Source organism: Balaenoptera acutorostrata, chromosome 3, assembly GCF_949987535.1.
Source record: "Balaenoptera acutorostrata chromosome 3, mBalAcu1.1, whole genome shotgun sequence".
In the NCBI taxonomy this organism is placed as follows: Eukaryota; Metazoa; Chordata; class Mammalia; order Artiodactyla; family Balaenopteridae; genus Balaenoptera; species Balaenoptera acutorostrata.
The window spans coordinates 169,491,292-169,516,699 of record NC_080066.1 but is presented as its reverse complement, the minus strand read 5'-3'; the positions used below and the strand labels follow the sequence as shown (position 1 = coordinate 169,516,699).

General features: G+C 39.2%; 2 protein-coding genes across 11 annotated transcripts in view; one reads left to right on the top strand and one right to left on the bottom strand.

Moving 5' to 3' along the window:
* LOC103010720 (cyclin-Y-like protein 1) overlaps positions 1–25,408 on the top strand; it is an 87,386-nt gene that overhangs the window by 60,632 nt on the left and 1,346 nt on the right. For 7 of the 10 annotated variants that reach the window (XM_057544265.1, XM_057544268.1, XM_057544267.1 and 4 more), the window contains 8 exons: positions 1,848–1,922; positions 3,808–3,842; positions 9,895–9,995; positions 13,883–13,918; positions 16,123–16,174; positions 17,147–17,266; positions 21,086–21,252; positions 24,528–24,690. In XM_057544265.1, the coding sequence (XP_057400248.1) occupies positions 1,848–1,922; positions 3,808–3,842; positions 9,895–9,995; positions 13,883–13,918; positions 16,123–16,174; positions 17,147–17,266; positions 21,086–21,252; positions 24,528–24,690 (749 nt within the window). The remainder of the gene's footprint in view (positions 1–1,847; positions 1,923–3,807; positions 3,843–9,894; positions 9,996–13,882; positions 13,919–16,122; positions 16,175–17,146; positions 17,267–21,085; positions 21,253–24,527; positions 24,691–25,408) is intronic. The other 3 variants (XM_057544269.1, XM_057544264.1, XM_057544270.1) reach the window with 3 other exon arrangements.
* On the bottom strand, positions 6,553–7,144 carry LOC130707717 (10 kDa heat shock protein, mitochondrial-like). Its single transcript, XM_057544273.1, has one exon. It carries the CDS (start codon positions 7,089–7,091, stop codon positions 6,783–6,785), a length of 309 nt encoding a protein of 102 aa, XP_057400256.1. The 5' UTR covers positions 7,092–7,144; the 3' UTR covers positions 6,553–6,782.

Genomic DNA, 25,408 nt, shown 5'->3' with positions numbered 1-25,408 from the left:
GGGCTAAGTGTACTTTTTTTTTTTTTGCATGTTGTCATTTCTTTTATCCCAGCCTTCTTGATTTTTGTATTTAGATCTGTAGTAGCACATCTTGGTTTGGCGGGTGTGTGTGTGTGTGTGTGTGTGTGTTAAAGCTTGCTTCTCTTTGATTCTGGCACTTAATTTTCCTGGACTTCCATTGAAAATTGTTAAGTTTTACCATGCCATAGACACTGATAAATAATACAGCTCCTTTGCAAACATTTCTGCTTATTTTTTAGATTCAAATGTAGTCTATTTACTTTCTTTTTGGTATAGGTAAGTAGTCATGAATTCTTTCGGAAGCTATAGGTTAGAGGCAGCTGTGAAAGTCTCTGCCTGCCATTTTGTGTACAGCTGAAATAATTTATTTTCCGATTGTCTTAATTTTTCAAATATGTAGGAGAAAAAAACTTTAAAATAATTATATGGGTCTTTTACATAAAAATGTTGAATAGAATATTTTCTCCAAAAGCAGCTTGATAAACTTCAAATTCAGTGAAGGAATTTTCATGAAGAACAAAGCAGTTGGTTTAGCTATGTGAATTACTAGTGCTGGCAATGACATTAAAATGGATGGCTCAGATTCCTGTTAAAACGGGAAGTCCAAAATTACTGTTCGTGCAAAATTCTTTCTGGGTGGGAAAAGGGGATTCTAGGTAGATACATTTGTGAAATGCTGGGTTAGACAGAATTCACTGCTAGACTAATTAGTTTTTAATATATCAATGTGTGTATTCTTTGGATTCTCTAAGAGGCAGGACTATATTTGTATTTCACTTTGACCATCAAACCCATCTTTCAAAAACAGATCAGTTATTATGTGGTTTGGGAAATAATTGCCTTAACCATTACTCTTTATCTGAATCTTGGTCCAGTTTCTTAAACGCTTGGTTAAATGGTTTGAGATGGACTTTGCTGAGGAAGTGTCATAGGGCTTTTATGTTTGGTTGTTTGTTTTAAACAACAACTTTACTATCCTGTGTGGTAGCTTGTGCTTGTTTTGTATTTCTGCCTAAACAGAAGACGCTATCCCACCTTGGTGCAAGGTGGGCTACAGGCAGACCCACCTTTTCGTGTAGGTATGGCCAAAATTTTTTTCTAGTAGCCCTATGATCTGCTCCAGAAAGTACTCTTATTGAAGCCCCAAATTAATCATGCAGCGTGGAATGAAGAAGTGAGTTTAGCTTTGGGAATAGAAGGCAAAGTTAAAAATCACTATCGTGGAAGTGTTCCTATAGATTAGAACATTGAACTTTTATGTAGTCCTCTTAAATCTGCCATGATGAATAGCCCCCAGATAAACCACAGCCAGTTAAATGAGTTCATTTGTTGAATGGAGTTAGAATTAGCCATTTGATTGTCTGAAGAACATTTGCCAAAAGCAACTCACTTCGTTTTGGCATATTTGATATATTGAGCTGGTATCTGACAGTAGTTGGCCACAGCATAACTTGCTTCTTGAGACTGTTCCTGGAATGTGCTAGTAATATCAGCTTTAAAAGAGGGTGACTGAATTTTTAATTGATCAATAGGAGGGGAGTCATATATGATTCATCTAAAAATGGCATAGATTATTTAGGTGCAAGTTAAAGAAGTCTAAGACATAGCCATGGTTTTATTCCACATGTATGGAGAGTTTCTACAATTTTGCTGTTTCCCAATAGAATTTTTATATTGTGCCTTTACTAAAATTGCCTTTTTGTCATTACTAAAAGCTCTTCTCAAGACTATTAAAAGTGGTTTCAATCGATGTGTAGCTGTCTTTAAAATCATGTATTTTTCTACTCAACTAAATCACCACACCTTTTTCTCTTCTTCCTCTACAGACTTAGCTTTGGAACCAAACCCTTCTGACCACCCAAGAGCCAGCACAATCTTTCTGAGCAAATCTCAAACAGCTGGTAAGACAATGCTTTTTTTTCCCTGAGAAAAAGAGTGAAAACTGTTTTTGTTTTGTGTATTATAGGAGGTATTTAGAAAAACTCTTACAGTGGTTTAAATGTTTCACTTTTTTATGTATTCACTTGTCTTATTTTAATATGTTGATGATACAGTTTCCTTTAGTTGTCAGTGTTTTAGGGAGGAGAACACTTAGCCTATCTGTTTATACACTTTGCCACCTCTTTATCAACATAGTCAACTGGCCACATGATTTAGATGTGGTCTATTTCTCCATGCTAGTTTGTCCTTTTCCCCTTGCTCCGAAGAGCACATATGTTAAAGACAAATGATAGGGTTTAGGTCACAGTTAGGTTTTCATTTGATCAAATCAGAAACATCAGTTGTTATATATGGGAATTGAGCCTTGTGATTTTGGCCCTGTTTTACACAGTGTTCAACCAGACGAGCCTATGTCACATCCAGATTTATGCTACTCAGAACTTTTAAGCTATTCAAAACTTTCTCATCCTAATGTAGTGCTGTGCCAGGGTAATAAGAGCAACATGCCATATGGGGTTTTCCAGAAGATTATCCTCAGCATGTGAAACTCATATAAATTTCCTGTGTCCTCCTTGTTTTAAGATGAGAATCAGAACCGTAGAATTTTTTGCACTCCTGCTTGCCTGCCTGTCTTCCTTAATGTTATGTTAAATCCTAGTTTATTTGCTAAAAAGCCATACGTGACCAAGTTTTTGAGTTGATTACGAGAGCAGGAATACAAGAAGTGAACATTCCATAATATTTAAAGTGATGCAGCACAATAAAAAACGGAGGTTTGGTTTTTTGTTGTTGTTGTTTTGCTTTTTGTTTTTTTCCGTTAGATCACTGGTTTTTATAAAAGGATATAACTCAGGAACAGCCAGATGGAAGAGATGCATAGGGCCAGGCATGGGGACAGGGCACAGAGCTTTGATGCCCTCTGCAAGGGTACTACATGTTCACCAACCTGGAAGCTCCTGGGGTTTCTAACTTGCATTTTTCTCGTGTGTGTACTTGAGCCACTCATTTCTGGTTAGGATTGCTCTATTTCTCAGTTTCTTCCAGAGCCATGAGCTGCTCACATGTAGAGGGGCGCTGGAGACAGTAAAAGAAAAGCTGTCCCATGCCTGTCTCTCTCTTCAGCCTTAAGGAATCCGTGCCTGTGATGCCTGTCTGGAGTTAAAGGAGGCAATGTGAGCAAGAGTGTGGCCTAAGACCCTCTTCGGGCTTTTATTCTTCTGGCCTTTGTTGGAGCAAAACAGTTTTGTGTGCTGTAGATATGTTCATTTAGGTCAGCACACTCATTTTAAAATTTACGTTTAACATAGGTTACTTTCCAGTTGTGTATTTTTTCAGTAAGGTATTTGAGTAGGTTACCATTAAGTGGTTCAGGATGCTTCCAGAGATACTGGTGCGTTCGGAGATGAGTGCCTGGCCAGAAACTGGTTCTTAGAGTTGTCATCTGTAGGTTGTGGTAATTAAAGTAAGCTGTGTGTAAATGAAGAATTAGAAAATACTCCTGGCTAGTAGTTCAGCTATGCAGCAGGTAAATTTTTTTATTAGCTAAGTTTCTCACCTGGCCTAACTTGCTTTGTCCTTTTCTTTTGTAAATGGGGAGTCTTTCATTTGTACCTAATACAGAATATCTATTAGGTCAAAAAAGTGAAACTAAGTTTTTAGATTTTATTTATAGGACTCATCTTGCTGGGTGATTTAAATTATATATTTTGTTGGAAATTATTTTAAAAAATAGAATGGAATTTTATCTCATTGTGTTATTGGTAATCCATCAAATAATTAGTGACTACTTTTATTTTTCTATGGCATTTGTATCAGAATTCATCAGTTAATTTTTTTTATTCTTAGTGCGGCAAAAGAAGAAGAGCAACCATTTAAACCATGTAAGTAAACAGTTGAAAAGTTAAGAAATTAATAGTTTGAATTAAAAATATGTCTGCCATGATTCCTAAAAATATGATGGATCCAATACTGTTAGCATGGACCTCTTTTTTGTAGATTTTCTAAATCTCTATTTTCCTCATTATCAAATGTATTCAGGAAAGTCTTTGACTTAGTAGTGCCCATTTTTTAAGGGTTCTGACATTTAAGTTAAATTTCACTAATATGGTTGTAGTATAAAGATCTGCCTTAAATTCTTTTGCCTTATTTTTTTGATCTTATTTTGTAACCAAAGTAATAAAAGTATGACAGGTAAGTTAATTTTTAGCACTGTCCATTGACTTCTTGTCATAGCAGGTGAAAGCTTAGCTTCTTCGGTCCACCATGACGTTATTTCCCTCCCTGTGTTCCCTCAACATGTATCAGTTTTTACTAAATCAGAATCAATGTTTACATTACTACGACTCTGCAAATATTGTGCATTGCTGAGCCATATAGTTCTCTGACTGTGCCTCCTCCTTGTACACCCTTCATTCTTTTTCTTCAATATTAATGAAATTGGAGCCCTTCTGCACTTCTCTAGGATAACCCAATCCCCCTTTTCCTAGCCAACGTGATCTCACACAGCCAAATGCAGTAAGTAGCTCCCTGCCCGGTCTCCCTGCTTTCACATTCTTCATTTCTTCTGTGGAATTAATTTCCTGACTATATTCACTTGCCTGTTTTCTAACAGCTATTTTTTTCCCCAAATGTTTTAACATTTGTCACATGCCTATCAAAACTATGTTCCGTCTACTAAGCCACATCTGTTCCATTTTTTTTCTTGGAGACACTTTTCCCCAATCTTTTGTCTTCCTACTCCCATATAGACTAGTGTTCCCCTAGGCCTGCTCTATGCCTCTTTTCCTGGGATATCTGTGTGAAGTCATCTGGGATCTCACATAACTCTGCTCTCTTATGTTGGATCCCCTATGTCCTAGATTCTGTTTCCCTCTTGTTATACTTCCTTGTTTTACTGGAGCACATTTTCCTGGGAAAAGGGCACATGGGCAGAAAGTTTATAGAGATCTAGCCTCTCTGAAACTCCTTCTATTTGATAAAGTATAGAATTCTCAGTTGAAACTAATTTTTGCAGTTCTAAAGACATTTCCCTCTCATCTTCTCATTTACACTGTTGCTCTTAAACCTGTTGACATTGTATGGTACATTGTACATTACCGATTTTAGTCATTTTCCCCCATCCCTTCCTTCTCGGGAACCTTTTATTTAGTACCTTCCCTCTCCCTGGGATTTTGAAATTTCATAATTTGGTTTGGTATAGACCTTTTTTGTGTGTTTCTTTGTTATTCTGTTTTTTTCTTCCAGGTTCCTATTATTCAGATGTTGGAAGTCTTAGACTTACCAGATCACTAACTTTTTTCCCCTCCTGCTTTGCATTTTGTCTTTTTGTCCTGCTTCCTGGAGATTTCCTTGACTGTGCTCTAATCCTTCTATTGAATATATTGTTTTGTCTACCTTATTTTCAATTCATAGAGTTCTCTTATATCCTGTCATTCTTTTTTTCACTGATGCAATTTCAAGTTTTCATTTGCTCCTGAGTTTTTATCACTCCCATCAATTCCTTCTTCCTGTTTTGTTTTGTTTTGTTTTAAAGCATCCTTATATTTTATTTTATTTATTTATTTTTTGGCTGCATTGGGTCTTGGTTTCTGCACGTGGGCTTTCTCTGGTTGCGGTGAGCTGGGCCTACTCTTTGTTGGGTGCGTGGGCTTCTCATTGCAGTGGCTTCTCTTGTTGCGGAGCACAGGCTCTAGGGCGTGTGGGCTTCAGTAGTTGTGGCTCATGGGCTCTAGAGCGCAGGCTCAGTAGTTGTGGCGCATGGGCTCAGTTGCTCTGTGGTATGTGGGATCTTTCTGGGCCAGGGCTCGAACCCGTGTCCCCTGCATTGGCAGGCGGATTCTTAACCACTGCGCCACCAGGGAAGTCCCATTCCTTCTTCCTGTTTTGATCTCTTATGTGTTGGGGGCTTCCCTCAAACGTGTGATGGTCCTTGGCTGTCTGTTAAGATCTAATTGGAAGCATCACTTGGACAACTCGTTAACTGATGGGCCTCACTGCAAGGATTTGGGGACCACGCCTCTGAACTCTGAGCCTGCCTTGGGTTCTGTAAGACAAACTGGTTTTCTTCTTCCTGTCCTAGTCACTCTCTGTAGGTACCAAGGTTGTGCTTCCTCTGTTCTGCCATGTCAGTTACCACTCCTTTATCTAGTCTTTTCACCTTTCAAACATTAAAAATCATCTGCTGTTTATCCTGTCTTATGTATAGCTTTTTTAAAAAATGCCTTTAATTCTAATGAGATGATATCTGAAAGAAGGGGGAGAGGAAATAGATTTGTGGTCAGTCTACTCACACTTAGATTTATTCTTTGAATATAGGTTCTGAGTTTGAAGTTTAATTGAATATAATTAACGATATTAATTCAGACAATATTTTTGATTATACCTATAATTAGAATATTATACTTTTCTACTAAGGCCTTGAGTATGAATTCTATTCAAACCACTCACCCTACCATATTGTCCATTAATGTGCAACATAGATGGAGTATTACAGATTTTTCAGTTAAAGTCATTGATTCTTAATAAACGTATCCAAAACTTGTGAAAAGGGGGAAGAAAAAAGTGAACTTCAGCTTTATTCTTTTTTTTTTTTCTTTTTTTTTCATTTATATACTTTTATTTGGGAATGTTTAAATCAATACAGAGAAAACTAAATTTCAGAGACACTGAATATCATTAGTTTGGATATCATTACTTTATTATAAAAGAAACACGGAAATTATTTACAGGATGAAAGATTTCAGAACTTCAGTGGCAGCTTCACGTGATGCCATTGGGGGAACGGGCAGCTTCACGTGATGCCATTTCAATAGTGACTTATTTTAGTCGACATATTTTCCAAGAACGTCACCATCTCTAAATAAGAAATAATCCTTGTCATCTAGAACTACTTTGGTGCCTCCATATTCTGGGAGAAGAACTTTATCTCCAACTTTCACACTAACTGGTTGAATCTCTCCACCCTTTCCTTTAGAGCCTGATCCAACAGCTACTACCATTGCTTGCAATACTTTTCCTTGCGATTTTTCTGGAAGCATAATGCCTCCTTTGGTTACAACTTCGGGTGCACTTCTTTCAACTAATACTCGGTCAAAGAGGGGAAGAAACTTTCTAAATGCCTGTCCTGCCATGACTCGGGTTGCCGCACTTCGTACTCTCGCTCTCTCCGGCTTTATTCTTTTAATGGGTTAAAATCAGAGGCAGTAGGCACAGTGGGAAGAGTCATTGGGTGGGGGCGGGATTTCAACAGGTACTTGACCTTTAATGATAAGCTTTGAGGGTTGTTACTTACTAGCCTCCTAGGTATGATTATTTTCTAGTCTTCACCATTAAACCTGAAGTCTACTAAGCAACCTTTCCCCTTATAAAGATTGTAAAAGTCCATGTATTTTGTCCTTAGTGCTGAATGAAGATAAATACTCTTCTTCAGTGACCAATTGAAATAATACCTATGAACATTAAACTGTCAGTAGTGTTTTTTGCTACTTGTTTTTTTTTTTTTGTATTTGCATTTTATACCCTTATGTGTGTCAGTGCAGTTTATTGAGGTTGTGAGCCAGCAATGGTAAGGCTTTAATCATAAAGGACAGTTATCTTAAATTTTCAAGCAAGATGAGAGGAAAGTAATCTGCTGGCAGCTAACATATCTAGGCTTTGCTCAGAGGCTTCAATTCTGCCATCCTTTAGTGAACACTAGATGCTGGAAAGTTTGAATAGTTTCAGGAGTAGGCCTGTGGAAGTGTTTCTTTTGTAGGATCGAGCCAGTAGACTGTAAGTTGCTGATACGTTAAATGAGCCCCCATAGGACTATAGACCACATCTAATTAAAAATTTTAAATGTTTTAGCAGTAATATTTCCAAAGACAAATCAATATACATTCATAATAGAAAAAAAAGTTTTTAATAGAGGAAAACAGGATAAATAGCACCCAAAGCTCTACCAACTAGTCTATATTTTGGTACATTTCCTTACTATTTTTATTCCCCTCATATATAGAGAGTTTTGGTCAGAATTGACTTTTATTACGTGTAGTGTATGTCATATTATACCCTAATAGTAGTGACCTTAAAAGATAACCTGCTTCGTTTAGAATCAAAGTATTTGAATGAGTGAATTTTCATTTTTCATGCTGTATCTGTTTTTTGAGATTCTAAAATTACACATTAACCAAATAGCTTAAGGACCATATCCGAGTTTTAGTTTAAAACATTTCTAGCTTGAAGGAGAAATTAGTCTTCCAAATGGTGATACTTTTCAAATATGTTACATCTAGAACTTTTTGTTAATAAGGAATAAGTGGCTTTGCATAAAGCATCTGAAACAAGCAAAATGGTGTTTTATATATGCCATTTGGATATTTCTGATGATTGGATACTGGCAATTTTTATTTAAATGCTCTGTATTTTCAAAAGCATCAACTAGATTTTCTCCCTGCCTCACCTTTCATGTATTTGTGGCGGACATTGATGGGAGAGTGTGACAGCATGGTGAAAACTGTTTTATATTAATAGGAGGAAGGAAGGCTCATCTGAATTAGTAAACAAACAAAAACCAAAAACAAAACCCAGCTTTAAAATTGTTTGTATTCTGTGGTATTAAAGAATGCTACTCTTCCTTCCAGTGGCTTTCAGTGATTGGGATTTGGTTATTGGCCTTACTTTAAGGAAGAGAGTTGTCCTAACATAGTTTAGGCCATTTTAGTATTTGACTATTGCCGTGTTCATGGGCTCTTCACAAATAAATGGATACTTCTAAAGTGTTTTAAAGATAGTTCATTCTCTAGAGGGTCTCAAAAAGTTCTTTGTCACCTATCCAACACCACTGTAGATAAGTTCTCACGAATTTGTATCTTTAGTAAGATTTACCTCCAGTTGTAACTGATCTTAAATAATTTCTCAAACACTTGTTGAATCCTAATTTGTCCCAGATTCTGTGCTCAGTAGCTGGAGGTAGGAGAAGAATCTTCCTAACCTGGAGAAGCTTGTTTACTAAAGAGGGTGGTACTATGCAAGCAGCTGAGACCATGGAACAGTTGGTAAATTAGACGTGTGAGTGTGCAGAAAGTGAGAAGTGTTGTGGTGTGCCTGCTGGCAGAGGGATCCTAGAGGAAGATGGGGTCAAGCTTGCTGGGACAGGAGGAAGAAAAAGGCACTGCAGGCAGAGAGCAGCATGGGTGAGGCAGGAGTGTCAAATAACACGTAGAACAGAATTAGTACAATTTTGAAATGAATGGCAAGTATTCTCTGAGGTTCTCACTTGAGTAATGTAATGGCAGTCTTACTTAAACATGAAGTGAGAAGTTAAATTCTCAGAGTTGTTTTATCCGTTTTTTTTGGATGCGAGAGAATCTTTAAGCAGTACCTTTTTGTCCTCCAGATAAGGAAGTTGAGGCCCAGAGAGACTTATGGCCCCCAGCTTTTTAGTGATAGAGCAGCCCTGGCATGCCCAGCCTCTGATTCGAAAACGTTTGTTTCGTCACACTGTCTCCTGAACTAATACATTTATTATTGGTGTTCATCTACTGCAGTGAAATGCTCCTACATCGGTATTATAGAAAGCATTACGTTTTATTGTAGTAAATGAATAGAAATAGGAAATCTCAGCTGCATTTCATTGCTTAAGGAAAAAACCCTGAAATCTTATTCTAAACTTTTTACATTATTATACAGGTAATTTATAATAGGTGCTTGCCAGGTTTGATTATAGGTACTATATCAAGGCAGCATTTTATAACCCATTTCTCAAAGCTCGTCTGTGGAAGTCAAGAGTATAGAGGTTTCCCATAGAGCTGCACATGACATCACACTCAGGCAGTTGATGGAGTGTAAGAAAAATCTTAATGCTTTATCGTTTGACATTTTAACCAAGGAAAAAAACACACTTTATAGGTTTAACTTACTGTGACATTTTCTTCTATTTCCCTTCCCCTTCAGGTATCTCCAGGGCAGCTTACTAAAAAGTATAACTCATGCTCAACAATATTTCTAGATGACAGCATAGTCAGACAGCCTAATCTTAGAACCACACTAAAACGGTGAGTACAACTAGGTTGCCAAGGGCTGAGTGACAGACCCCCTTATCGCTAAAAGCATCCTAGCCATACATAATTTCATTCATTTGAATTGTCCTTTTCAGTGATCAGGTTAAAAAACTGGTGTCAACTATAGATTGATTTCAAGGACCTAAATATGAATTTTCAGTTTCCATTTTAATCTTAGAGCGCATGATAGAAGGGAAAGCCAGTTAGCAAATAAGAAATCCCAGAAAAAGTATAAATCTTTATTTGACGCATTTCTGTTGTTAAGCCATTGTTGAACATAATGAGAAAGAGAGGTACTTTTTATTGGCTATTTCTAGAAAAAATTATTTCTTTATGAGTTGTAGTCCTCAAACAATGTATACTACTTTGGAAGCTACTCTTAGAAGAAGGAACAGCTTGTCCCCTACTGGCACCAAAGCGAATCTGCATTTAAATTTAATTGGATTTTGTCAGATTTATCCCACTGTGCATTTTTTTTTTTCCTGCACTATTTCTGTATGAAATTTTACTTCTCCTTCCTGTCCCCCAGAGAGGGGGAGAATATATCAAACCAGTCTTAAGAAATACACACTCAAGCTTAATTTCTTTGTAGATGAAATTTGTTCAACTGAGGTTTTAACTTAATAGACACATTTAATTTTTGTTTATATATATAAATATATCTCCAACACACTGTATCAATCACAGCAGAGAACAATAAAAGAGGTGAGGTTTCGGAAACATGGCTGTGGTCAGGCTTATACTTAAGGAGACACGAACAGTGTCATGATGATGGAAACTATTCTTTAATTTCTGGGAGCACCTCATAGTCCACAATTGGAGATGCACTTTCAAAACACCCTAATGAGGAACCTTTCAAGCTTATTTAAGAGAAAAAAACCAAACGGGATGCAGAGCTTCTTGCCTCCTCCCTCGCGGTTGTCCACGAAACATTAACATCTCCTTAGGATATGAATGTTGATTTTCCAGAACACAGTTTGGGAAATGCTATTTGAAAATATGAATGTCCTTATCCTTAATTTTATTTGTTGTCTTAATTTTATAAGCTAATTATATTTTTAATTGGTTTTTAATGTGCCAGCTTTTTTTTTAGCTATTTAAATGATCAGTAACTTCTACTTTAATTAAAGACAGCAAGTTCACAGTCATAATAAGGTAACTTTCCTCTCTTGCTTACAATAATAGTTGCAGTCAAATCATGTTTCAGCAAAAACTGAGCCCCATCTCTAAAGTCCTGAGTTTGGGCACTTATCACAGAATCACTGAATGTTTTTATTCAGCCAAGACACTGAATCTGTGGGTACCAAAACCACTCTACTTTGGCTAGAGTCGCAGCTTCTTTTGAATTCAAAAGAGTCTGATGTCCAGTATATAATTCAAAAGTACTTTGAAGGTTAACCTTGCTCAGGGACTTCCCTGGTGGTGTAGTGGTTAAGAATCTGCCTGCCAACGCAGGGGACACAGGTTCGAGCCCTGGTCTGGGAAGATCCCACATGCCGCAGAGCAATTAAACCCGTGCGCCACAACTACTGAGCCTGTGCCGTAGAGCCCGCGAGCCACAACTACTGAGCCCGTGTGCCACAACTACTGAAGCCCACGCACCTAGAGCCCGTGCTGTGCAACAAGAGAAGCCACCACAGTGAGAAGGCCGCGCACCACGACAAAGAGCAGCCCCCGCTCTTGGCAACTAGAGAAAGCCCGCGCGCAGTAACAAAGACCCCATGCAGCCAAAAATAAGTAAAATTAAATAAAATTAAAAAAAAAAAAAAGATTCACCTTGCTCAGACAAGTAGGTTTCATCCTTTTTTTTCCCGACCTAGTCTAATTTTTGGAAGTACAGTCAATTTTAATTTGCTCTCATGAAGTTTTAAAAATGATCATTCATCACATTCATTATTGGTGAAATAAAGGTTTACTGAGAAAATTAATAGGGCCAATTGGCTTTTAGGAATGATTTTGAAAATGTTTATCATGGGCTTAGTTTTCAGTGGGGTAGTTGTTCTCAGTGGGGTAGGTGAGCCTTATTAGAATCACTTATGCAACTTTTCAAGATATATGTTTCTGGATGCACAAAGTCCACCCGCCTGCCCCCGCCTCCAAGACACAGTGTCTGTGTGTCTGTCTGTCTGTCTGTCTCTCTCTCACCCACGCACACACACCTTTTGACAAGATGGGGAATGATGTGAAGCATGATTATATGGACAAAAGCATCCCGAGTGATTCTCCGATCTTAACCCTAACTCATTCATCCCTAAACTTTGCTGCACGCTGCAGTCATCTGGGGATCTTTAAAAACAGTCCTGATGCCCAAGTCATACCCAGTGCCGGTTAAATCAGAACATCTTGAAGCAGAAGCCAGGCAGTTTTTAAAGCTTCTCAGATGATCCCAGTGTGCAACTGAGCTTGGGAGCCACTATTTGGTTAGAGGGCAGGAGAAAGAGAACTGCTTCTGATAATTAGTGGGACCTTAGGTAAGTCAGTTTTAAGCCTTGGTTCCCTTATCTGTAAAATGGGTTGTTTAATTAAATGTCATCTACGGTTCAGTGGTCCTAACTTGTAATGCTGTGATTTTAAAATCCATTTGAAGATGAAACTTTGAAGCGCTATAGAAGTATCCATCTTTGATGCTAACGGTGTTACAGGCCTTTATACAAGTGCTAAGATTCTATAGACCTATTATAAAATTCAGATTTGCCTTCCCTCAATTATTTTGAGTTTCATTTTAGACACTGAGAACAAAGGGGAGCATATAACTTAACCAGAGAACCCCTTTGTTGCCTAATATACAACATCTGTGAATAACTTAGGAATATAGTAACTTAAAAAGGACTACCGGGCTTCCCTGGTGGCGCAGTGGTTGAGAGTCTGCCTGCTGATGCAGGGGACACGGGTTCCAGCCCTGGTCTGGGAAGATCCCACATGCCGCGGAGCAACTGGGCCCGTGAGCCACAACTACTGAGCCTGCGCGTCTGGAGCCTGTGCTCCGCAACAAGAGAGGCCGCGATAGTGAGAGGCCCACGCACCGCGATGAAGAGTGGCCCCCGCTCGCCGCAACTGGAGAAAGCCCTCGCACAGAAACGAAGACCCAACACAGCCAAAAAATAAATAAATAAATAAATAATTAATTAATTAAAAATGAATATCTGCTTTAAAAAAAATTGTCTTTAAAAAAAAAAAAAGACTACCTAAGGACTTGTATCTATCTGTTCATTAATACTTTATTTAAAATAATTTGGAAATACCTGTCATTAATAGTATACTGTGTAGTATTATGCTGTATTATTAGCACTGCTTATTTCAGGATAGCTAGACCTATCATCAGTTTTGTGGCTATAAAATTTTGCTATTAAATTTTCTAATTATGTAAAAGTGATTTTAAATCATTTTGGTATAGAGCACTTTTATTATTTACTTTTAGGGAAATAATGGAAAACGGATGGGTAGGTGGATAGCGAACTAAATCAACTGAAATGCAGGGGCTAACAAAAAAACCACACACACACACACCCCCCCACACACAAACAACTACTATATGGCTTAAATTGAAGCATGTGTATAGATAGATATAACTTGTACAGGACAGGAGGTTTTGTGGGTAGAAGGACAAATGACAGGGGAAATATGTAATAATTTATATATTATAATAATCAACCAAAACATGCCTTCAGCATATCTAGCATTTTGGGTCTCCTAATTTTGCTAAAAGCTGAAGAACCTAAAACAAGGGGGAAAGCACCCATGTGGTACTGTTCTGAATTCGAGGATTTCGGGGCCACTGGGCCTCTGGAAGGTCTTCCCTCCTTGCTAACCCCTTTTTAAAAATGTCTTCAGGCCTGATATGATAAAAATCAGTTATTACAATGTATTTTTTTCCTCCACAGTATGACCTTAGCAATATATTACCACATAAAGAACAGGTGAGCTCTTTTAAAACCTATCTTGTTATTCCAGCTAATTAATTTACAAGGTATCAAGTTTAGTGTTAGGTAATAACTATAGATGTTACTGGCATAAGCTTTTATTATTCGAGTGCTTTTATTACAGTATAGAAGTGAATCATTTATTTTTATCTTAGGACCCTTAATTCTTAGGTTACTGAGCATCCCAAAGAGTATTTGTTTATATGGGTTATATTGATAATTTACTGTATTAGAAATTGAAATTGAGAATTTAAAAACTTAAATCCATTGTATGTTAAAACAGGGTTTGCCTTAGCACTATTGAAATTTTGAGCTAGATAATGCTTTGTTGTGGGGTGTCGTCCTGTGTGTTATAGGATATATAGCAGCACCCTTGGCCTCTACTCACTAGATGCCAGTAGCACCTTCTTCCCTCCACATTACGACAACCAAAACTGTCTCCAGCCATGGCCAGAAGTCCCCTGGGGGACGAAATCACCCCTGATTGGGAACCCCAGTGTTTAACATAAGTCATTTTTTTTTAATGAATAATAACTATTTTCCACAACAAAAAATATTGAGAGAAAAGTATCTCCTTAATAGAAGGCAGCTGATTCTCATATCTATTCTGTCTTCAGTCATTTGTTTTGAAGAAACAATATGAAGAAGATCCAGCTGCTTGCAGATATATAGTTGGAAAAAGATGTATTTTTAAAGCCTTCAGATAATTTGGTATATTCTTTGATACTGTACCAAAAGTCTGCATGTGCTAGTTTCTTAAATTAGTTAAAATGGAATTCTAAATCATATCAATGAACTTGTAATAAATACTATGTTAAATTAATACCCATTGATCTGTCATGCATACTGAGTAGATCTTTTTACCTGTACCTGACTTTATAATATTATACGTTGGTCATTTGGAAAGTATTGGTTCACATTTCTTTAGACAGTGTCAAAAACTCACTTTTGTTATTAGTATCACCCCCAGTCTTACCAGAAAAGTCTTTTAAGTGTTGAGAAGTTGTCAAGTTCACAATAGAAGGTAGAAGTTTTCCAAAAATCCTGATATTTTTAGCTTGATGGCTTGAATTTTATCATTGGCAACAAATAACTTTAGAGTTATTTTCCTTAAGTGACAGGCTCACTTTGTTCATTTTTGAAAGAATGACTGTGTCAGTTGTACATTCAGATAACGATGGTGTTCGATGAAAAAAGTGTTTCAAATAAAGATGGTGTTCTATGAAAAAAAATGACTTACCGCCAAGTCACAAGTGCTTTTCCTTAACACAGCCATATTTCAGTATGTAAAAGTGCTTAATGCATACTTTCCACTTATTCAGAATATTAAAAAGAAGGACCAAGGTTTAAGAACACTATTAATTTTTACTCTTTTATCAAGGATGTTCTTAAAGCAGATTTTTAACTGCAAGTGGCAGTGAATAATTGAATGACTTCTAATTCAGTTTGGTACCACTGCCTTGATTCATGCTCAGAAACCAGCAGTTTTACCCACTTTTGCTTTTATACATCCATAGCAAATGTCACACAATGTGAAGGGCAGGTAGTGTCTTAGTATTCTTATAAAAGCAGTTTTGACCTCTTGGGCCTCCTGAAGGAGGGGATAGGGGAGAATCCCAGAGGCCTGCAGACCACATTTAGAGAACCACTGTTCAAATGAGCGCAGTGTATTAGTGTGGTGAAATTTTAAATTAAAAAGCCTGGTTTCTTTTAAAATAAAAAGACAATTACATTTTTAACTCAAACTATTTAAAAGAGACAAGAAGAAATGCACAATAAGAATATACAGAACTAAAGAGAAAAAAACGGGAAAAAACCATGAATCTCATATTCACATTCATTGAAGTTAGAAGAATTTATTGCCCACCACCACTGCTTTATAAAATGTTCTTGCATATTCCAGTGTGAGGTTAGAGGAGTGAAAATATATTGGTTTACTAGCATTGCCTGTTAGGGAGGGTCAGTGCTTATAGAGGCAACTCTGGCTGGTTGTTGTAGAAAAGATTTCACAGAACTTGATGTGCTGAGTAAAAATAGGTCAGGAAACCTTTCTAAGGGTGGAATCCAGGAGAAGAATTGATAAAACTGTTTGCTTTGTTGAAGGTTAAGCTTCCTCTACCCCTCTCTCTACTCCTAGCAGATATTTTACTAAGATAGTAACTCCTGAATTAATTTTTTAAATGCCCATTCTTATTTTATAGAGATGCAGATAGATCCTTGGATATTTTTGATGAGAGATTACATCCACTCACAGTAAGTGTCAGTTTTATTGAAGTGGTATTTTTCTCTTATACAGTTGTGTTTATTTCACGCTGATTTGCTTTGAAATTAATTACTAGAAGAAAATTACTTCCTCCAGCTCGAAGTCAAATTCATCTTCCTTTAAGTCTTCTTCCCCACGCCATGTTGTGTCTAGTCATTTTACCGTAGGCGTGTTGTCTAAGGGGTTGATGGATATGAACCGAGTTGCACTTTGTATGAATAGTGAGCAGGTAAGTAAACATACCCAAGTAACAGAAAATGTATCTTTTTAAAGGATGATTTTCCATAGCATCAAACAATATAAATATTTGTAAATAAACCTAATATGATAAGGCCTCTAAGAAGAAAATTAGAAAACTGTTTAAATTTTAAACGAATTAAAATGACAAAGTTTTAAAATTCACTTCTTCGGGTGCTCTGTAGCCACACGTGGCTGGCGACTGCTGTACAGGACAGCGCATTCTTAGAGCCTTATGGTTACAGGACACTGGAAATGTGTTTTCAAAGTTGATTACAGAAAAGTATGACATATGGTGATCAGCAAGACTTTTGAGCCTAAAAATATTGGGTTGGCCAAAAAGTTTGTTTGGTTAGTGAATATATTGTTCAATAAAATGCTTGGTGAAAATGAAAACTGTGTCTTTTATTTTTCCTTAAAACCAAGTAAACTTTTTGGCCAACCCAATAGTTTACATTTGGTTAGAATTCTGTGGGGAGGAACGTGGAAATACATAAATTTTCTGCGGTTGTGCCTGTATTTTTCTTTAATGAATGGTGGTGAGTACTGGATCACTGTGGTATTTTAGGATCCCATTGTTTATATTTAAAAGACTACAAGACATGTCACCCAATCAAAATTATTTTAAGGGGCACGTGGGCCCAAGTGTGAAGACTGCTATCTTAAGGGTACTTTTAAGTATTTTTCTTCCATGGATACTTAAATTGCATTTTTTCTCCTTTCAGCGAGAAAAGATTCCAGAGGAATACTTCGAGCATGATCCTGAACACGAATTCATTTACAGATTTGTTCATACTCTTTTTAGTGCCGCACTGCTAACTGCTGACTGTGCAGTAGTAACTTTGGTAAGATATTTTTTCTTTCATAAAGCATCTGTAGAAATTTCTGTCTTGTACACATGGTATGGTCCTGTTTTTCCCAAATGAAAGTAGGTTCCTGAAATGATCATTAGAACTTTATTAAGAGAAAGCTATCAAAAGAAAGTAAAGTATACACATTTGAGCTTTAATAATCATTATGATTTAAAATGTTGCCATTGCTTTTCTCATCACAAAACAATTGCTATTAAAGGCAGCAGGAGAGATTTCTGGTTTCTCCTTCCACACCTGAGGGGACACATGCACGCACAGTGCACACACGCACACACAGACGACGCATGTTGTGGTGGTAGGGCGGGGCAATAACTGAACGCTCTGGTCCACAGGCAGAAACAGGTTCCGGGTAGTTTGAAGCTGAGTCCCAGACTGTACTGCCTAGGCAGTTCTGATGTGTGTCCTGATTGAGAACTACTGCCCTCAGTTCTCTGTTCCTTGGGTAATGGATAATGGTGTTAACCATCCCTGCTGTCCTCTTATTGCCTGCATGTGAAGTTGCCCAGGACTAGGGTGCCAGTAGGACTTCAGAAGGCTTTACTCTAGTTAGCCTGCTAAGCTACAGCTGTGTAAGGACCTTTTTGTCATCCATTCCTAATTCCTATGGTAAGATTTTATCATTTGAATAATAAATCATATTCAAGTGAGAGGTAGTTGGGATTGTTTTACTCCTCCCTATAGCAAACCTGTAGGGGGGAAAGTCAGCTGCGTGGTCTGCAGGGAAGGAATACTTAGGCCACTCACTGCCTGCTCCTATCAAGGCAGAATTTAGGACAGGAGGCTTGTCCTTTTGAAAAGAGACCCCTCAGTGGGTACTGGATCAGACACAGGCCTTTTCTTGGAGCTACAGGCCACTTGGAGTGCTTAGCACATGCTTGAGAGAGGCAGGAATGGTGCTTGCATATGGAGAGCTAGGAAATGCAGGAAGGAGAGTATTTGGGTTGGAAGAGGGGCATTTCTTTGTAGACAAGTTAAGCTTGATGTACCTGCGAGACAGCAGAATGGCAGTGTCTAGTAATCATTTGAATATATGGGATTGGAGCATGAATCTGAGCTAGAGGGAGGGAATTAAGTGTAGCTGTTCAAATGCAGAGAAAGTATGTAAAATAAAAAGTGGGTAGAAGATAGATCTGTAGGGACTGTCAGCACTTAAGGGACAGATCCCCAGAGGAGTGGCTACAGTGGTAGGAAACCCAGCAGAGAACCCTAAGAGACACCAGGAGAGGTTCAAGAAGGAGAGTATGGTCCAAACGCTAAATGCTACCAAGAAGTTGCTCATGTCATAAATACCATGTCACTGAATACCTACTCTGTGTCACTTTTCTACATGTGGGGGGTGGAGGAGAGAACAAGTTGGATAAATAAAGTTCTTGCCTTTATGGAGCAAGTGTGGAAGACGTAAAATTTTTTTTTTTTTTTTTTAATCGGAGTACAGTTGATTTACAGTGTTGTGTTAGTTTCAGGTGTATAGCAAAGTATAAGTGTTTTTTTTAATGAGTGTGTTTTAAAAGATGACTATTTCAAGTAGTGGTAAAAACCATGAAGAGAAAGCAAGGTAAAGGGATAAAGTGATTAGAGGGGCTTACTAGAAAGCTCAGGAAGAGCCTCTTTAAAGAGGTAATGTTTGAACCCAGGACCTGGCTGAACTGAGGAAGATCAGGTACGCTGGCATTACGGGCAGAGGGGACACGTGCAAGGCTCTGAGACAGGAACTTGTTCTGTGTGTTCAAGGAAAAGCAAGGTGGCCATTGTGATCCGAGCGGGGAATGAGGGAAAGAGCATAGGTGATGAGGTCACGGAAGGACAAGGCCGTACCGCACAGGGCCTCGTAACTTGCAGGCCACGGGAAGAAGGTATTTGTTTGATGGGAAACCTCTGGCAGATCTGGAGCAGGCGCATAAAGTACTCTTAATTTAAGAGGCTCTCCTGGCTGCTTTGGGGAGAACAGACTGTAGTCTGTTGGGAGGCAGAGAAGTTAGGCAGTGGCAGCGATACAAGTCAGAAGTGACAGACAGAAAAGCGGTCAGGGTACCAGTGAAGGTAGAGATAACAAGAAGTTCTAACAGATTGGAGCAGGATACACTCAAGTGCAGGTTTTTGGTCTCAGCGACTGGGCGTGTGGCAGTGCTCTTTCATTTATGAGGGAAGGCCTGGGGAGTGGAGCTCTGGGACGAAGAGCTCTGGGTTGTTTGTGTGAAGGCACCGGTGACCACGGCAAGAGTAGTCTCTGTAGAGTGGTAGCAGCAGGAGGCTGACTGAAGTGGGTTAAGGAGAGGATGGGAGATGAGGAGCTGGCCTCAGCCCTGAGGACGCCGTCTAGGGGCAGTGGGGGACAGGCTGGGGACATGGAAGCATTCCCACTGGAGGAAGCCTCTGACAGAGAGGGAGAAGTTGTTCAAAAAGAGACTAACTGTGGGCACAGTGCTCTGCAGAAGTGAGGTGGGATCAACTTCATTCATAGGAGGGTTAGCTTCAGTGAAAAGAAAGAAATCTCGCTTCCTCCGAGACAGGAGGGCAAGTGGGATAAATGAATATCGGCACGTGTACCAAGTTTGCCAGTACAAAGGTGAGAGGAAGTTGAGAGATTGCCAGTGTCGTTTCAGTGCCTCTGATTAGTCCCATAAAGTAGAGAGTTGAACCTTGCGGGGAGAGTCGTTCTTAGGGTACTAGAGAGTGCTGAGTTCTTTGGGGAATGGGAGCCGAATTTCACTAAGAACATATAATCTCAATACCCGTGTTTGAAAACACAGTAGAGTTTGGAGGGCATGGGCGAATCTGAGCTGTCAATCTGATAACCCTTCAGAGAGTAAACAGACTCTTTAAAACTGGACATTTTTCTTTTTGTCAAATGGCATATACACTCTTCTACAGAGGTAACAACAAATCACAGCTTACCTCTCTAATCTTTGCTCAGCTGTTAACTCCATCCAGTTCTTTGTAGGGTAGACATTTGATACATGTAAAAGAAACCATGAAATCATCTCGCAAACCGGCAGGTTTAGAGGAGCCCCAGGGATACAGACACAGGCAGGTCTTCCCACCTTAAAACCAAAAGAATTGACTAAGCTGCAGATTATGTAAGACAGAAATGAATAATGAAATGATAATGGAGATGTGAAAAATGGGGGATATGAAAAGGACTACCCTTTGTATGCATGTGTGTTCCTTAAAAAGGCACTAAAATATGGGAATACTTGCCAGCTAGCTGTAAAGCCCCTTTGGACTGCCTGTCCTGCTGTGCCACGCAGCAGCCACTGGGAGGCTCTCTTGACCACCAGTTTTTATCTTCAAGTTCATGCCACAAAAGGACTGGTGACTCTGAAGAGAAGGTAAAGATGTGCTCAGTCTGACCAGAATTTTACACACTCAAGCGTTATGTAAAATCGCCATGCAACCACCACCAGTCTTGTAGTTAACATTGCACGTGATAGGCACTCAAGCATTTACTGAACAGTTGAAGTCGACACTGGGCTGTATGTGCTGCCCTTGACAAGTGGGAAGGTAATAACACAATGCGTGTCTTTAGAATGCCCTTTGCTGAGATGTCCTTTCATTCCTGTGACCAAAATTGGGTTGGAAATTCACACGGGCAGAGTAGAAATATCAGACTAACAGAAATATCTGACTTACAACTGTGACCTGGCCTCTGGCCTTGGCTTGGCTGAGCAAAGTCTTTGTAGAACCTAGGAATAAAAGGGGTGTCAAAAAGAGATGAAATCTGTCATTCCTAACAATTCTTATCACGGCACTTAAACTGAACTAAAATCAAAGATCAGTGCTCTACTTTTGCAGGTTTACTTAGAAAGGCTTTTAACTTATGCTGAGATCGACATTTGCCCCACTAACTGGAAAAGAATTGTTTTGGGAGCCATTCTTCTTGCCTCCAGGCTTTGGGACGATGATGCTGTACGGGATGTGGAGTACAGCCAGATCCTCAAGGACGTTACAGTTGAGGACATGTGAGTTTGTAAGGTTACCGTGAACTTTCTAACCATTTTCCAATACCTCATTTGCTCTCATAAAGTTTACATTTTTAAGAAATGTTACATTTTAAGAAAGGTTACCTTGTGCAGAGAGCTGAAATAGACATAAAATTACAGACTTCTTTCTATCTAGCTGTAGTATAACAATTTGTATTTCCCCTCATTAATTGGTAGGTCTTGATGTGTTATTGTTGTAATATTCTGCTTGATAAATTGAAATTATTTTTCTGGTGGTTTTTGCCAAACATTTTACAAGCTCACTACCAGAACAACATGGTACAGTAAGTAACTTCACAGCTTTCTTAAAGCTGTCTACCAGGTCCAGTCCATTTTTAAGGGGCACATGCCTGGTCTTTGCAGCAAGTGGCCACTGTTAAGGTCTTAGGGCCTCTAGACTACTGACAGGTTCTAATTTCAACCTGAGTCACACATTGTGTATTTGCTTTTGCTGGTCTTTTTCTCCTTTTGATCTGAGGTTCTGTTGTTACAGAAACTATGATGTACAGGTAGCCACATATAAAGGTTTCAGATCCCTGTGTTCCTGTCTCCTCCCCTAAAGTCTGCTGAGTTAGGAAACACCTACCTCTCAGGTAGTCCGGGAAGCATCCCTGGGGCCTCACCCAGGGCACTCAGCAAACACAGCGGCACTTTGTGGGGCCTTGAGTTAACTAGGCAGGTTCTCCTCACGGATGGCACGCTCACATGGGCATGAAACGCCAGGCTTCCAATCTGGCTCTGGTGAAGGGCCCCAAGGGTGGGAAGCAGGATGAGCCAGAGAGGTAATTCCAGCAGACTCTCGAAGTGCCCGCTTGACAGTGAACCTGTCTTTGTGGGTGGCATTCAGGAAAATGGGAAAGGACACCTCTTGATTATATTGGACAGCAGAGGCCGATCAAGATGGCAGGCAGGGGCAAGAGTTTGTTTTTGTTACCTTTGCCCCTTACTCTGGATAATTCACAATTACCAAAGTGCATATTTACAGCTGAAGCGAGGAAAGTTGTGACTAAGAGAAGGGACCAGTGACTGTCAGTAGCTGTCAAAGTGGCTTTTGGTGAAAATGCCCACTTTGGTGATCATGTAAACCAGGTGGTCATGGTGATATTGCTGGTAGCAATCTTAGCAAACAGTGTAACAGCAGATAATGAATTTGAAATGAAGAGGAGTACTTTTGGAAGTTGCAGAAACTAAAGTGACGTTGACCAACACTATCATCAGTCTTTAAACTGGTCCCTTGAAGGAAGGAAAATTTGTAATCGTGAACACCATCCCTGCCATGATGGCAGCTGAAATTTTCTCAGAATCTGCAACTGAGCTGACTGGGGCTCTGGTTCCAGGTACAACATCCGAGAACATGCAGGGAAACGTGTGGGTGTTCATAGACATTGAGCCCAGGAGCATTGGCGGCACTGGCCAGCTATGAAGAAACTAATTCTAAACAACGCTTTTCTGTGTAGAACGGAGAATCACCAGGAGTTATGTTTATAATAGGCTGCTTTTGTTTATGATCTTTGGGAGTTGGAAAGCATTACAACAAAGTGTCTAATACACATGTGTTTCATCCCTCTGCTGTTGACTACTATTTGTAATGGTCTCATTTTGAGTCTGAATTGAAAAATTGCTGTCTATCAGCTTTTCCTTAAAACTTTCTAACATCTCTGTGTCTTGTTAAATATATATTTCCCTTCAAAAGAGTAAGTTAAACTGAGCAGCTGCTGTTCAGACAGTTTGCTGCGCCTGTAAGTGGTAGGCTCTTCAGCCACCTAGCCATTTAAGAACAGCAAAAAACACAGAAGATGCATATTCTGTAGGCATAATGCTTTTCTTCAGTGATTAAAGCTCTATTAATAGACATGTTAATCCTATGAAGTACTGTATTTCCACACAATTAAAATGTATTAGTGGAGAAAATATAAAAGGGATAGTGAAGTGCATTTATTCCTGTAGTAAATTAAGTCCTGATTAGCTGATTATCAAAACATTATCTGATTTACATTTCTATAGACTTCTGGCCGTATGAACAGGAAATGAATTTTGGAAGTAGGTTCAGTTAGGTTTAAAGTTCAACAAATGAGAAACCTCATTTCTGCTCATACTCTGCTCTCCATACAGGAGAACATGGAGCATTTGTTGATTTATCCAATGGATAAAATATTAACACTTTAAAACCAAGAAACCAAATGTATTGTAAAATAAGCCACTTGCATGTTTGTTTGGGTATTTATCATTTTTATATAATCAACTCTCTAAAGTGATTGCTGTGAAAAGTGGTAAGATTTACTCTAATTTTATATTTATTTACTTAAACATTTGGCAAGCAAATGGCTGGATATGGTCATATAGCAGAAGCCTGCTCCCAGCACTCTACTTTCCCACTTCATTGAATTCGCCCTCTGTGGGCGTGTGCAGTCTGTCCTGGCAAGGGGCGGTAGGTCTGAACATTCTGGGCTGCTCTCCTAACACCGGGGGAAACAACTGCTCTATCAGAGGTCGTGTCGTAAAGTGGGTTTAGTCTAGCTGAGACATAATCTTACTGCCTTCCTAAGCTTAAAAAGTGCATCCTGTCCTGTCATGGTGACGACAACTCACCCTAGTAAGGTTTTAAGGTGAACAGAAACTTGCATTATGCCCTTTGACACAGCCCCATGCACGGGGTGGGGGTGGGGGGATTCCCTTTCCCATCGAATGTAGCTTATTTATTTATTTACTTGAGATGAATCCTTGTTGCCTCAAGAGTTTTCCCCCCTCAGAGATAACAGCAGTGGCTCTCGATGGACCCATTTGTTGCCGTGGTGATGTGCCCACGCCTTGTGTTGGCTCGTCTCCACCTCAGTGAGCCCCTTCCTGTCCTCAGCCCGGTGCAAGTGTCTGCAAGCTCTTCAGAGCTAATAAACGGCATCCATCATTCCTTTCATCTGATCACTATAGCGGGGCCTTGTGAGTGAGTGTGGAGCATGACTCGTACAGCTGCACTAATGGAACTCTGAAGACTGAGCCCCTGAGTCAGCAGCATGAGTGCCTAAGAGGGCCATAACCTCTTCCCCCTTGTCCCAGACTCAAAGTGCTGGGACGCAGAAAGGACCACAAATAGCTGTACCTTGTTTGAACATTAGGGTATTAATCCAGCTGGGTAGCCATTATTTGTTTCAAAACAGTATTTAGAGCCATCCTAGTAGCTCAGAATGGTATTTTTGAAGATAGCCCAGTTGACTAAAATTGTCCTGTGTTGGTTTTGTCTTCTCCTCCTCCCCCAGGAATGAGATGGAAAGGCACGTCCTGGAGCTACTTCACTTTAATATTAATGTTCCTTTCAGTGTGTATGCCAAATACTACTTTGACCTTCGCTCCTTAGCACATGACAACAACCTGAATGTTCTATTCACTCCTCTTACCAAACAAAGAGCACGGAACTACGAGGTAAGGCTGTGAAATCACTAACTGGGGTTTTCTGTCAGCCACCGAAGCCACATCTGTAGCTAAATTATATTAAGCAGTGATTAGGAAAATGGAAAGCTGTTAACAGTTTGAAGAGCTTATTGACCCGTTGGCATCATATTTCCTGTGTCTTTTATGGTTTATACAGGGATCCCACATTATAAAAAAAAAAATTGTCTCTTCTGTAACCATAATTCAGAATACTTTAAATCATATTTAATCTGTTCTTAATGGTTTTCCATTTGAACCTCTACACTTACATATAACCATCCATGAATAATTTCTTAAAATTGTATCCCTAATCATATGTACCTACATAATCTACTTACCACTCTTAACTGTCTTTTTTTTTTTTTTTTTATAATTGATGTTTTGGACTATTTCTACTGTCTTGATATTTTGAATAAATAAATAAATGTATTTATTTATTTATGGCTGCATTGGGTCTTCGCTGCTGCACTCGAGCTTTCTCTAGCTGCGGCGGGCGGGGGCTGCTCTTCATTGCGGTGCGCAGGCTTCTCATTGCAGTGGCTGCCCTTGTTGCAGAGCACGGGCTCTAGAGCGCAGGGTCAGTAGTTGTGGCGCACAGGCTTAGTTGCTCCTCGGCATGTGGGATCTTCCCGGACCAGGGCTCAAACCCGTGTCCCCTGCATTGGCAGGCGGATTCTTAACCACTGCGCCACCAGGGAATTCCCTCTTA

Excerpts from the sequence above, each read along its gene's own strand:
- LOC130707717 (XM_057544273.1), bottom strand. The coding sequence starts at position 7,091 with ATGGCAGGACAGGCATTTAGAAAGTTTCTTCCCCTCTTTGACCGAGTA.